We start from the raw sequence: 14,906 nt of genomic DNA on the forward strand, positions 1-14,906 counted from the left end.
ACCCAAGTTTTGTATTTCTAACCAGTTCTCAGGTAATACAGATGACTTTTTAAGCGAGTCTTTGTTTCAAGACCGGAAAACACTGGATAACAGGGTATCCAGTCAAATGTAGAATTTGACTCTCTTGTGCAATTTTCAATTATTAGTCTGTCATTGAAACTTCAAAATTAGGTAATCACAGTTTTAATAGTGTGACACCCTATTTTTGTGACTGATGCCTTAGTCTGCATAAATACTCCATGATTATTATGAAAGGTGGTAAAACTTAAAAGGAAAATGGTTATAATTTATAGGATCACTAGTACCTGGTTCTGCCTTTTTCTGTGCTCTGTGTTAGGTTATTTATTTATTTATACATACGTGGAGGGCCTCATCTATTTAGTAGTACAGCAGATCATCGGGTAGCTTTTCTTTTTTTCTCAAGGTTAATAAAGGCCTTAATTTCTCTCTCTCTCTCTCTCTCTCTCTCTCTCTCTCTCTGTCTCTCTCACACACACACACACACACACACCCCTCTGTGCATAATTTAGCAAGGAAAGAAAAAACAAGAATCCATAAAGGATACGAGGGAGCAGTTCTGTTAAAACAGATAAAGTGCTGTTCCATACAAAACAGCATAAAGAATAAGAATCAAGTCACTCTGAACACGAAGAAATCATCTCATAAATCATGTAGCCAAAGTTGCCAGTAAATCTGGTATTGGCTCAATTAGGCAAACTGCTGGATCCTTCCGTCTGTTTTCCTCTCTGTAGCATAAGTAAACGACACTGACAGCGGGCCAGAGGGGTCTAGATGGAAGGAGGAGTACAGAGAGGGAGGAAACCTGGGGATGATGGGTCTGTGGTCTTGCTCCCTGCCTCCCCTCTGGTTTTGAAATAGGCCAGGTCAGTTGGTTGTGGTCTTCATTATTTCTGACATTTTTGACCTGTTGAACGTGGGTCTTGATCTAGACCCTCATCCCCTCTAGTTTGCCAGTGAATATGCCTATACTTTGAACCTCTTATTGTACTTTGAAAAGTCCACAATGTTCCCAGAGTCAACGGCTTAAGTTCATACTAGTATACTTTTTATTTAAAATTTCAAAACCTCAGACATACAGCACACATAGAAGAATTTACTGCGTATAAATATAATACAATGGTAACGACTGCCTCAAGCCTAGTAATCAAAGCATGCCGTAAAGGAGTCTGTGATTGTGGTGACACACAACAGAAGGATTGTCACAAAACTCTCAAGGCCTAACACACCAGTTTTCCAATAAAATATACTTAAGTTTTTCAGATGTTAATAAGATACTCCAGTAGAGACAGAATTAGAATTTTGAAGTGATACATGAGAAAGATGTTAGTTAGATCTAAGGCAGAAATCTGTCCAGGTTTGGCATACACTTAAAGAGGGCATTGCTCAGTTTTCAAGTCAGATGGGGAGGGGGAAAAGGACATAGCTGTTTTTGGAGGACACTTTTATGTGACTTGCATCTGGTGCTGGGTTATTGATCTAGTTCTGTTTCCCTGATGTAAAACAAAAGACCACCTAAGGGTTGGGATCAATTAAATCAGGGCCAAAAAAAAAAAAAAAAAAGTGCGGATGACTAACAGCATCCACCGTAGACGAAGAAGGACAGAGAAGAGTAATACTTTTGTTTGTTTTAATATAATCTCTGTTCAGTAGATCACAAACTTTTTTTCCCTATGTTTCCAACTCCCACCCCCACACTAGCTTACTTTTTGCTATTGTATTTATCCGTACATTTTCTTGGGACTTTGAGGAGAGTGTGTTAATGTAGGAGGGGCCCAGGATTGGGAATCAGTACAGTGATAACTAGTCTTAATAAGCTGCTTAATTGGCTTCAAGACCCTGGAAAGATTAACTACTAATATTGAATTTTGTTCATTGGAAAAGCAGCAGTATTGACTGTATTTTTAAGAGACCTTTCAACTTTAAAAATGTAGTTTTTCCTGAAGTTCTCTATAAGCACAAACAGTAAGTTTCTTACATTCCTGTGATAACAGGATAGCAGTAGATAACAGTAGCATCTCGTGGAATTGGATCATTGGGTGATGATCGAATATTGAGGTACTAGAGTAGTGTTGACAGTCTGTCTCTGGAGTCTGGAAGTCTGAGGGTTTGGTTGACCATTTAACTGAGTACATACACTATGCCTAGTTTCTAATAAAACATGGCAAATAGTTCCGTTAATGTACAGTATTGGTGTTCTGCCATTTACACCAATTCTCAGCATTTGTTCTCAGAAAAATATAAAAGAATGAGTATTTGGGTTAACTGTGCTTTTGAATGCTTTTACTTTATGCTGTTGAAGCTTGAGGAGTCTGAGCAGGAAAAAGATCAAAATAAAGAGAGTGGCTTTTTATCTTAATGTGTTTCAAGGAGTTTTCAAGTTCAAGTCTGATCTGTTATCAGTTCTGTGACTTTCTCATATTTTTAGTATGTGAGATTGAAGGTACATTTTTACAGTCTGAGGGTCTTACAGACTGGTAGCTGTTTGGTGGTTATTGCCTGTGAATGCTTGAACTTGATCTAACTGTACCTATTTCACTTCACTTCACTTCAAGTAAGTAATGTGCTACTGTTGGAACTATGTATTGAGGTAACTTGCTAATTAAAATGTCTTCAAAAAGATGACACTAGGATTCTATTTTGAAATGAGTAAACTTGGAAACTGAGCAGTATGGTGGTATGAATTTGATAGTATTTAAACAAATATTTATTGTTTGACAAGTGACCAATTTGGTTTTTGTTCTTTTGGGTTTTTTCTTGCCTTGCAAGGCAACAGACAAGCGCTTTGTTGAGTCTGAGGAAGTTACTCGCAAAGTAGATGAAAACTGTATTACGTTTTGCTACTGAGATAATGTGGAAAAGGATTGCCTGTCTTATGTCAGTAATCACATCTGAAGACAGGAGAAGTTCTAAATATCCTCAAATAGATCAAAGCTATTTCAAAGCAACTACAGGCTCTAGTGTAGCTGATTCATGCTCTGTGCTGCACTGTCATTAAGGCATTGAGTCATAGTTTAATTGGCACTGGTTTTTTTTTTTCATGGTCTTAATATAAAATAATCTTGCAGGTAGTGCTGTGTCAACTCCAGAAACATAGTTTGCTTTAAAAAATATGGCCAAAGAAGAAAGAAGCCTAAAATATATTGAGTAGGATGGGTTTGTTTGCCAAAAGTCTTATTAAATTTAGAATTAAGTTCAGGTGAATTAAAGAGAAGGCTTCACTTCTATTGTACATTGTCAATTTGGTGAATTTAAGTGCTCCAACAGATGGCATTAGCTAAAAATACCAAGTTGGTCCGTGAAAGATTAGGTTAGGCTATTTTGTGAAAAGTAGAGACCCAAAATAGCAAAGTCATAAATGATGATTTCAGATTTTTATACTGTTTTTCAATTTGTAAATAAACACATTAATTGAATGAACTGTGACTTCAGCATTTGCAGGTGGACTTTATTTTGTCCACATGCCAAACAAAATATGGTTGTTTTGTGCTAGTGACGGTAGCAGGTGGAGTAGAAGGGATGGGAGATGGCTACCCATACCGGTATTTGCAAACCACACTTCATCTGAGTGCTACATTAGCCAATTGGTCTTGAACCTTCTCTAAACCTGGTTTCCCTCTCTAGTTCATTGATTTAGCAGATGTCCTTTGCCTTTCTCTTTCATACATATTTATCAGCATTTCTATGGCACTAGTGCTGCCCCTTATTATCCCATGAATGTATTCCTTTTTGTGCTTCTTTGCCATCATTTCATTGAATTGGGTGGGGCTTGGGAAAAGAGATGGTACACTTACATGCTGTTCTAGCTCTTTTGAACCGAGTAGCCTATTGTTAGTGTAAGTGGGGAATTACTCCGGCTTTAAACAAATGTAAATTTGCATGTGGTAACATTTTAGTGTTGTTACAAAACAAGTGTCTTAGTTTTGTTTTGCAGGTTGAATATTTGTGTTTTAAATTTTGTACTTTAGACACTCATTTAAGTGATGACTTTTGCTTTGGTATTTGTGTGCAACCACGTGATCATTATATTCCATAATCAGATTTAAATTTGTTAACACGTTTTCACCATTACAGTCTCACTTGACAAGATTTTGTAGTGTATGACTTGTTTCATATATACTCTTTAGAAATTTTTCTTGATGGTTAATTTTGCAATTGATTATGAAACAATAGCACATTTGTTTTGGGAGAATGTTTAATTTTGATTCACCTGATGTCTTTGCGTTTTATTTTTATGTCATGAAGTTCAGTTTTAAATGCCCTAAATGAACCTTGGCCAACTTTTTTTTTGTGAATATAGGTATATGACTGATGGGATGTTACTTCGCGAAGCTATGAATGATCCCCTCCTGGAGCGTTACGGTGTAATAATTCTTGATGAGGCTCATGAAAGGACATTGGCTACAGATATTCTCATGGGTGTTCTGAAGGAAGTTGTAAGACAGAGATCAGATTTAAAGGTGAAGTAATTTTTTTACTCATTTATTTCATAAAAAAAAGGTACATATAAAAAACAGAACACATGCTGATTACTCTAATCAACTGTAAAAGAAGGAACCAGTAAGTACCTGCGTTGGCATTTTTCTTTGTTTCTAATATCCTTAGCTGTGTCTTCATTTTAGACTTTAGTATGATTCCACTTTTTAGTAGTGTATTTTGAAGCCAAATCTTTTCCATTTCTTTTTTTTTATTAAAATTTTTTTAAATAAACGTTTATTCATTTTTGAGAGACACAGACACAGTGTGAGTAGGGGAGGGGCAGAGAGAGGGAGGCACAGAATCTGAAGCAGGCTCCAGGCTCTGAGCTGTCAGCACAGAGCCTGACTCAGGGCTCGAACCCACGAACTATGAGATCATGACCTGAGCCAAAGTTGGATGCTTAACCGACTTAGCCACCCAGGCACCCCCACCCAACCCTTTACTAAATATAGAAATTTCTTCCTATTAAGGATCAAATCTTTGTTCTGTCCCAACATAAACACATCCGTTATAACTTGTCACGTTGGGAAGTAGGAACAACTATACTCAGAACAAGCTGTTCCTCAGAAATGTGTTTACTTAACCTACTTGTCTCCACCAAGGCAGAAGGATTCTGGGTCTTAAAAATTATTATCCTAGTTTGATTTTGCTTCTAGAAATTTACATTTTTAAAGATTGAAGTACTATGAGTAGTCATTGATTAAAACTTAGGAGCCGTTGAAGTTTGTGTTTTGTTTTAATTGAAGTATAGTTGACACACTGTGTTAGTTTCAGATGTGCAGCGTAGTGATTGGCAGTGACAGTTCTGGGTGCTGTGCTCAACTCGAGTGTAGCTACCAGCTGTCACCACAGTGCCATTACAGTACCATTGACTGTATTCCCTATGCTGTACTGTTCATCCCTGTGACCTATTCATTTCCATAACTAGAAGCTTGTACCTCGCACTCCCCTGCACCTATTTTGCCCATCACTCCGCTTCCCTCTTCTCTGGCAGCCACCAGTTTGTTCTTTGTATTTATGGGCCTGTTTCTGCTTTTTGTTTTTAGATACCACATATAAGTGAAATCGTGTGAACTATTGAAGGTTTCAGGAAGGAAAGTCAAAAAGTAGAAATTAACACTCTAGTAGAATAGTTAATGGGAAAGCTTTTATTCAAGTAAATTTTTAATGGCTTCTATAATGTGTGATTTACATGGAGGGAGGGTGACTGTATAGTTTTATATCCTTGGCACCTGAAGAGCCTTTTGTGCTGTGGCTTTTTTACAACAGTGTAGAAAATCCCTGTTTAATTTAGGAATTTTTCTAAAGAAGTCATGCTTATTAAAGATGATTTGGAGAGAGGAGAGTAAATTTATATCTGCCACAGATTTTTTTTATTTTTGCATCCTATGTTTTCTGTGTACAAGGTTGTCATGTCCTGTTTTAATAAACATAGCAGTAGTCGTACTGTTTATTAGTGTTGCTTTTACCAATCCCTTTTATACATTATGTTAACCTTATGTAAACAAAGATGTTATGTATTTTATAAACTTGGGTTTTTTTTTAATGTTTATTTATTTATTTTGAGAGCAAGAGAGAGAGCATAAACGGGAGAGGGCAGAGGGAGGGAGGGAGACAATCCCAAGCAGCCTTCGTGCTGTCAGCGCTGTGCCCAGCGCAGGGCTCGATCTCATGACTGTGAGATCATGACCTGAGCTTACATCAAGAGTTGGGTGCTTAACCAACTGAGACACCCAGGTGTCCCTAAACTTTGGATTTTAAGGTATTGTTTCATGAAAATATAGTTTATTTATCAGATATCAGGTTTATTTCTTATTTTTTAAAATGTAAGTGTTTTACTGTAGCTCAGTGTCTGTATTTGATTTTTTAATTGGTTTATTTGTAGGAAGGCTTTTGTAGGCTTTTTTATAATTGATGTATATAGAAGAGTAAACATTTACTTGTCTTTTTTTCCTGAAGACCATGGGAGAATCCTTGAAGACAACTTTAAATAATTGACTGTTTTCTTTGCAGGTTATAGTTATGAGCGCTACTCTGGATGCAGGGAAATTCCAGATTTACTTTGATAACTGTCCTCTCTTAACTATTCCTGGGCGTACACATCCTGTTGAAATCTTTTATACTCCTGAACCAGAGAGAGATTATCTTGAAGCAGCCATTCGAACAGTGATCCAAATTCACATGTGTGAAGAGGAGGAGGGAGATCTTTTACTTTTCTTAACTGGTCAAGAGGTATCGTCATTGTTTGCTTCATTATTTAGCCTTTAAACATATTAAATTATGCAACTTTTTAAGCCCAAGAACTTGGCATATATTAACCACATATTTCTTATCCCATGGTATAAAGTTTCTCTTCAGCCTGATGGCATTTATATATGAAATACATAACCCCTTTGTATACTCTGTGGATACCTCTGTGTCATTAGTGTTAATTACCCTGAGAATAAATTGTTTTAGAATTTCACGATTTAGCAGCTGTAGTCTCGACTTTGGAGAGACCTGGGTGCGGTAAGTAGTGGTGTGTGGTAGTTTGCAGTTTTGCTGAGGTATGAATTTGATCCACACGACCCCTGTGAAGTCGGGTTGTTACGTTAGCTTGTGAATGAACTTGAGTAACTTGGATGCCCATCCAACGTCAGAATGAATGTTTGTGTTTCGGTTTGGTCATCTGTGTGCGCGCTGAGGATTGTAAGGAATCGGTGAAGTTTTTTAGTTAGAATTTACCCGTTTTAAGATACACGTTTTATTCTCCGGTGCTGCGTGTTTTAAACTTCTTTCCCACGGTAGCTTTATAGGTGTGCTGTGACATTCTGGAGCTGAAGTGGAGGAAAAAGCTGTCTGGATAAATCCGTTTCAGAGAGCCTTTTGGTGGAGGCTGTTCTTAGAATTTGTCTTCTGTTTCAGTAGGCTTTAGGGGTTTTCTAGAATGTGCTTCTCAAACTGACATACGTGCAGATCACGTAGAAGATTTGCAGATTCTGATTCAGTAGGTCGGGTGGAATCTGAGACTGTTGCTGACAAGCTTCCGGGTAATGCTGAAGCTCCCCAGGTTTGAGTCGCACAGGTTCCAGAGCGGCGTTGTTCTGTTAGACCTTTTTTCAGTGCCACACGTGTTCTGTAACTGTGCTGTTCAGTGTGGTAGTCGGCGGTAGCGTATGGCTTGTGAGTGTTTGAATGTGGCTAGTGAGAGGAAGGACTAAATTTTAATTTTACAGCATTTGAATAAAGAGCGACCTGTGACCACCCTTTTCCTGTTTCAGTTTTTGTATGGCCCATTGGTTAAGAATTTTTTTTTCCGTTTTAAGTTTATTTATTTATTTTGAGAGAGGAGAGAGTAAGAGTGCGGGGGAGGGGCAGGAGAGAGGATCCCAAGCAAGCTCCTAGTTGCCAGCCTGGAGCCCACACACTGTGAGAGCGTGACCTGAGCTGAAACGAGAGTCGAACACTTAACCGACTGAGCCACCCGGGTGCCCCTGTTTTCACATTTCTAAAATGTTGTAAATAAGACCAAACAATGTGCAACAGACAGGCTGTGTGGATGCAAAGCCTGATGGTTTTGGCCCTTATGGTAAAAGGTCTGAACTCTGCCCCAGAACATTTCTCAAGGCTGGCCAGTGGACTGCCTGCCTGGGGAAGGAGAGTTTGTTAAAGCGAGTTCTTGGTCCTGTTCCAGACTTGCAGAAATAGGTGAAACCTGAGGCCAGATATAGGAATCTGCATCTTTGATGAGGTCTACAGGCCACTTTTATATTTCCTTAGGTTTAAAGGTCACTGTCCCAGAGGAATGTTTAAGCCTGTATAATTCCTGTAGTACGTTAATGACACAACGCTGGACAGGGTTGTGGGGAATTGCCCTAGTTCTCCCAGATACCAAAATCAGAGGTCTTCTGTGTGATTGCCTGCCTCTGTTGGAATGTGAATTATTTTCTTTGTATTCAGTTTCTACGGGAATGCTTGGTATACATAATATTTGAGCAAATGCTATTGCTTTAAGAGCTAGAAATGTTGAGTAATTGTTTATCCCTGCATTTCTTCAGTATTCATGTAATTTACAATTTGTGTCCCATTGGCCGTGGTTCCTTTTCTATAGAGCAAGGGTTTTCAACCTCAGCGCTGTTTACCTGGTAGTTCAATCAGTATTTTTGTTGTGGGGCGCCCTGTGCATTGTGGCATCTTTGGCCTTATCCGTTAGATGCAGTAACATTCCCTCCTCCGGTGGTAGCAACCAAAGATGTCTGCAGACATTGCCACGTGTCCCCTGGGTGGAAAATCATTCCCAACGCAGTCATACTTTTTCTTTTGGGATATAAAACGTGTTGCAAATTCAGTTTTACGGATACACCTCTGTTGCTACTAGTCTTCCTTTCTATGTGTTTTGAATGGAAGAATTTTTATATATTTTGTAAACAAGAGTACCAAATGCTTTTTTGATGGCATATAAACAGTATGTATGCTCTAATGCAGTGTTTAGGTTGTTGAGGTCTTTTTGTCCTTTTGTATCTGGTCTCTAGTTTCTTCATCTAGAGTGCATAGCGTATTTTCTTAAACGACTTCTTCAAATAGCCATTATATTCAGATAACTAAGCAAATTAGAATTTTATCAAATATCAGATGGTCTCATGAAAGGTTTTTCTATGATTTAACTTCATATACTTGATATTTTGGCAGCCATCCCATATTTGGGAAAAGGGAGTAAGCCCCATGGTTTTCAGATGTGTGCTGGAGTATATGTTTTCCAGTGAAGTTATTAACTGTAATTGTGAACTAGTTTTGCATGTGCCCTGTTATATTTTTAAATACCCTTTAGGTGACTAGGCTTGAATTTTGAAGATCATTAGGGAGAAAGTAGCAGAGTACCTAATGTATTTTGTTTCACTGATTGCATTTAGTAGAGCTGACTCAAAGACATATAAAATACTATTTTTCCATGGCTGTGAATCTGTGTTACTTTTACATGGTCAGTTAAATGGTAGATTCCTAGAATTCTCAGGACTCTTGTCTTCATAAATTTGAATAGCACCCATAAAATTTAGTTTTCTCATGAAATTTTAAAATGATTTTTTACGAGCATTTTACCATTTTGACCACTTAAACAGTAATGCTTGTGTGCTAATCTGAGTAAATTTGGGTAAAGGAGATCAGTCTTAATTGGTGAAAGGTTGGGAAGAATTTGAATTCTAGAATTTCTTTGTGTTATTTTATGTTAATGCATAAAATCTGGACTTATGATTAAAATTAAAAGTCCTTAGGGAAGCTATACTTCTGAATTAGATAAGAGTGATTGTAACTGAAATATCAATTGTTTGTGATATGAAGATGTTGAAACCATTCTTAAAGCAGCACGTTCTTTTACCGTGAATTTTGATGAATAAAATGTCTTTTCCATATGCAGTGAGTTCAGCCTCCTCAAATTACTAGTCCAAATTTATTTATTAACCTATATTAATACTTTTGGAGCTGAAAGTCGTAAAAACTCCTGAGCTTCTGTCTCAACACTCAATCTTGCTCAAAACTAACAGATGGTTGCTTTATGCTGATGAATGTCAATGAGCTTTGTTCTTTTCTGAACTTCCCATGTTGACTGTGGGAATTTGGTAAACTTAAGGAAAAATTTTGTTGCAGTTTTAAAAGTGTTTAGAACTTTGCTTATATAAAAAACATAAGTGGTGTCGGAATTTTTTCCTCTCAACTTTAGAGATATCTTTATGTCCCATGCAGTAGTGCTTTTGTTTTAACTCTGTACACATTTGACACGTTGGATAGCCTAGTCCAAGTAAAACTGGAGTTACCTTGTTAAAATTCTGGAATCTGCAAATATACGATTTTGGGTACTTTGTTTTCTGATATATGACATCTGGATGTTTGCTGGCGTTGGACCTTTTATTGTCTGGTCAAATACATGTTTAATTAAGTAAATTAAAAACATTCTGGATATTGGAATCAGTTTTTTCCTATTTTCTTTTTCTTAATTTTAGAAAAAAAACTAACTTGGGGCTTATATCCAAATCTTTTTGATTTGGAAGAGATATAATTTTGTATTTGCATACCAGCAGGGGGCATTCTAATCTAGATACAGCATTTAAAAGCTTTTTTTTTCCCTAAAAATATTTGTTTTATTTGTTGTAGTTTTTCTTTCAATCAGTAGCAGTCTTTGATTTTCTTTTAAAACTTCAGATTCCAAAGGGAACTATTGACATCAAGTCCTTAATAGTAATTTTCTGTGTGATAATTATCTAAGACCCTTATCTGTTTTTTAAGGAAATTACTGTATTTGAACGAGAGGGGAAAATTTTTGTTCTTAAGTGCCCAGAAACTTTGTATTCTTTAGCATGGAAACGGAATTGCATTTTGATTTAAAATCATTTCAAGGAAAATCATTTTAGTTTGATGTAATAAAAATACAGACTACATTTACCCGATGCATTTTCCCCCTTTTTTGTTTAATCATTCTGATTTTTAAATAAGAGATACTTTGTTGATAAAGATAGCTTCTGATTGGGTCGTCCATTGGATAGGCTTCCACATTATTTAACATACTTCTGAGTATAACCAAATTAAGGTTTCAGTAAAATTTAAATTTCTGGGTCTCCCTCCCCCCCCCCCCCCATTTTTAAGTCCCCTTCCACTCCCTTAGAGCTTTCACCTACCTCTCATTTTCTGTCTCCCACACTCTTGAGTAATCATTGTGTGTCTTCTCTTTAAAACCTGGATTTGAATGAAAATGCATTGCGATTATATTCTGTGATGGGGAAGTTTTTGAAGATGCTAAGTTATTTGGGTTAGCCTACTTCTTAAATATCTGTGTTGATACTGTAAAGGTGTTTGTTCTCATTAGGCACAATGAAGCAAATCTTCCATATAATTACATTAGCGATACGTGACATTAAAGCCTAATTGGCTTATTTAAAATATCTAGCACATCAATTTCTTTTAGATTGTGAAAATTGAAAAGGTTACGAGTGCAGTTAAATATTCCTGGGTGAGAAATTTCAATTTTAGTACAATTTGTTGAGAATTAATTAGGACATTTGACTAGAAGAAAAAGAGTGTGGAATGCCAATAAGATAGTTATCTATTTATTTGATTATAGAAATGAAAATTTCTTCAGTAGTTTTGGAAACCCAGTGAGGTTTACCTAGTTTGGATTTACCAAATTCGAAATAAGCTGTACAGAATTAAGATAATGGTAAATACTTACATGTTTCAGTGTGTATTTGTTTTGTTTTTACACTCAGACTTTTATTTTGTAGGAAATTGATGAAGCCTGTAAGAGAATAAAGCGTGAGGTTGATGATTTGGGCCCTGAAGTTGGTGACATTAAAATCATTCCATTATACTCTACACTTCCGCCTCAGCAGCAACAACGCATTTTTGAGCCTCCGCCTCCAAAAAAGCAGAATGGAGCGATTGGAAGAAAGGTTAGCATAGAAATGTTCTCTGTAAACATTTCATTAATACAGAAAGTGTATCGAAGTATGAAAGTATGAGATATGAAAGTATATTGAATTATTAAGGACTAAGTGATGGCTGATAGTGATCTGGATCGCACACTACAAAATCTATTTCAAATGCAAATGTTAAACCATATATTTAGGTGGAATTTTGCATAACTTTTGACTATAAAGTAAGAGCATGTACTGTTTCCCATTCCCTCCTTATTAAATGGGAGTTTGATTAGAATGGCTAAAGAAAAGAGGGAGATGGCCTAGTGTTGTCTTTCTCTCCATTAGTAAGTGGATTTCTTTAGAGCTGGAATGTAGATTCTCTTAGTATAGATGTCTGCCTGGCATAGGAAGGGAGCAAGGGTTTTCCAAACCTGTTTCTGGGCTCTTTGTTGGGATGGGACGGGTATCTGAGTTCCAGTTTGAAACAGAACAGCTATCCTTTTATTTTTTTTAAGAGCTGGGTGTTCTAGTAGATTCTTTGAAAGTAAAATTACATTGCTTGAAAAGGTTTGAAAAACACTAGTGGAGTCAGTCATTAGGTTAAATAGTAGCTGTATATGAAATTTGTGAAGATTCTTGATCTCTGGATTTAAAGTTTTCATTTTTTAAAAACAATTTTTTTTAACAGTTATTTATTTTTGAGGCGGGGGGGGGGGTGGGGAGACAGCGCATGGTAGTGGGGGAGGGGCAGAGAGAGAGGGAGACAGAATCTGAAGCAGACTCCAGGCTCTGAGCTGTCCGCACAGAGTCTGACACGGGGCTCAAACCCACGAACTGCAATGCAAGATCATGACCTGAGCCGAAGTCGGATACTTAAGCAATTGAGCCACCCAAGCATCCCTTAAAGTTTTCCTTTTTGAAAGTAGGTATAATTTACCTTCATCACCTTGGGAGATTATTATCAAGGATTAAGCTTTGTGTATACAGTGTACTACTATATCTAGAAGAAACTAGTCCTTCATGGTAGCTGCCATAAATTCCTTGAATATATTCACGTAGAAAAAAGTCTCAGTTGAAATATTACTTACTTATGATTTACTTATCAGTCAGATTTGGAATTTATTGCTCTCTTATTTCTATATTCAGGACTAACAGAGTCTCACAACTTTTTTCTGCTTTTTTTCAATCTTTTGCTAATGTTTATCATGATTATTGAAAAATTACACATTATCAAGGTACTTAAATATATCAGGGCTAATTATTTCTTTACATGGTTGTGTAAAAGTTAAATGAACCAGATACATTTTTCAAATTAAAGGAACTTACTGAGAGGGTATACAACACCAGCTTAGTGGAGTGTAAATTAACAAGAGATTGATAAGGAAGAAATCAGCCTTCTGAGTTTTTCAGATCAGCAAGAGTAGTGAATATGACTTAAAAAACTGTCTGATCAGAGCTTCATTATGTTGAACTTTTCCAGTTATTTTAGTCGTAGTGCTGTTTCTAGAACATGTTAAAATATTTTTCCCTGTTACTTTATGTGCATTCTGAACTTTGGGGAAAACTTGAAGTTTAAGTGATAGTTTTAGTATACAGTTCTGAAGTTGATCTGTTGACTGAAAAGTACTTGTGGAATTCTTAGCATAATTCTGTATCAGTGGTTGTATATAAAGTAGCTGTTTTCTTATATATTTCAATAGTAAAGAGGAGTAGCCTGCAGGCAGATGATTAAATTTTTCTTGAAATCATGTACACTTTGCATATCTGCATTTGTTTTAATTTGATGGTTTTTTTTTAACCACTGAGTAAAATTACATATATAGCAAGATTTGCCAAATTTGTGTCTTTTCGTGTAGTTCTTTTTATTCCATTTTTAGGTTACTGTGAGAACTTAAAAGGGCCTGAGCTTACTGAAATATATTTCACATCTGAGCTCTTTTGCTCTGTTAATTATCAGTGTATTGGAAAGTTAAGTTCAGTCTGCTGCCAGTCCAGTAGATGATACGTTTTCTAGGATCTTCAGCTTAAGCTCGTGGAGTATAATTGAACTCTTGCTTTTTGTGTTCTTTTAAATCATAAGGATATTGAGGAGAGTTTTGTCTTCCTGAAAAGAATAACTCAGCAGTAGTTGGATATATGTGTGGTGAAGGCCATAGATGATGACGGGGCCACTGGAGTCCCCAGGGCTTGGGGAATCCCATCCTGGGCTTTTAATTCAGAGTCAAACCAAGGGCCATAGTGCTGCTTCATCATCCATTGATGGTGTTTCATTCAGCTAAGGCTACAGGACCTCTTGCTGGGAAATCATGTTCTCTTCTTGGCATGAGTCAGCTTCATCTTCCAGCCTGAGAAGAGCATTATCACAGCCCTCCTGGATGGACCCAGGAGAGGGAGGGAGGACTTCATTAGCGCTTGGTGTGTCATTGTCATGTGAAAAAAAGAGCTTTGAAGCCTGGCACGTTTAAGGAAAAGTAAACGTCTTTATGGAAGCCTAGTTACAGAGAAAGATTCACTCCTCCAGTCCTGTTTTTGGTGCCAGGTGGAGAAGTTGCCTGGAGGAAGGTAGGAGTGCCAGCTGAGACCCAGAGATAGCAGAAAAACACCCCGGCCAAGTGCCGTGACTGGCACGTATGACGAGCCGATGACCTAGCAGGTCGCAGGCGACCGTGACCCTTAGGGAGGTCAAAGGGATTAGTGGGACTTTGGGGGAAGGCGGAAGGGTATGGCGGAAGATGCAGAGGTTCTGTGAAGGCAAGTGGCTGGGTACTGGAACAGGAAGAACTGGCATTCTGTTGCTGTTTTCCTGTTGGCGCTATTTTAAACAAAAATGCCACAAGTTTGATAATGTCCTGTTTATATTATAAAATATAGGGCTAGAGGCCAAGGCTTGCTGCTTCTGTCATGAATTCATTATACTGCCAGTTACTAGAATGGAGCTTTCATTCATGAGTGTTAAACTGTCACTGATTGATATTCACAATTGATTTAAAAGTACAAAGGAACGTTTAGGGATTTATGTTCTGC

General features: G+C 37.2%; 1 protein-coding gene across 1 annotated transcript in view; it reads left to right on the forward strand.

Moving 5' to 3' along the window:
• Nucleotides 1–14,906, forward strand: part of DHX15 (DEAH-box helicase 15) — a 61,824-nt gene that overhangs the window by 26,537 nt on the left and 20,381 nt on the right. The window contains exons 4-6 of the mRNA XM_042936787.1: nucleotides 4,319–4,478; nucleotides 6,511–6,729; nucleotides 11,748–11,915. Coding sequence (XP_042792721.1) covers nucleotides 4,319–4,478; nucleotides 6,511–6,729; nucleotides 11,748–11,915 — 547 coding nt within the window. The remainder of the gene's footprint in view (nucleotides 1–4,318; nucleotides 4,479–6,510; nucleotides 6,730–11,747; nucleotides 11,916–14,906) is intronic.

Source organism: Panthera leo, chromosome B1 (assembly GCF_018350215.1).
Source record: "Panthera leo isolate Ple1 chromosome B1, P.leo_Ple1_pat1.1, whole genome shotgun sequence".
NCBI classification, from domain to species: domain Eukaryota; kingdom Metazoa; phylum Chordata; class Mammalia; order Carnivora; family Felidae; genus Panthera; species Panthera leo.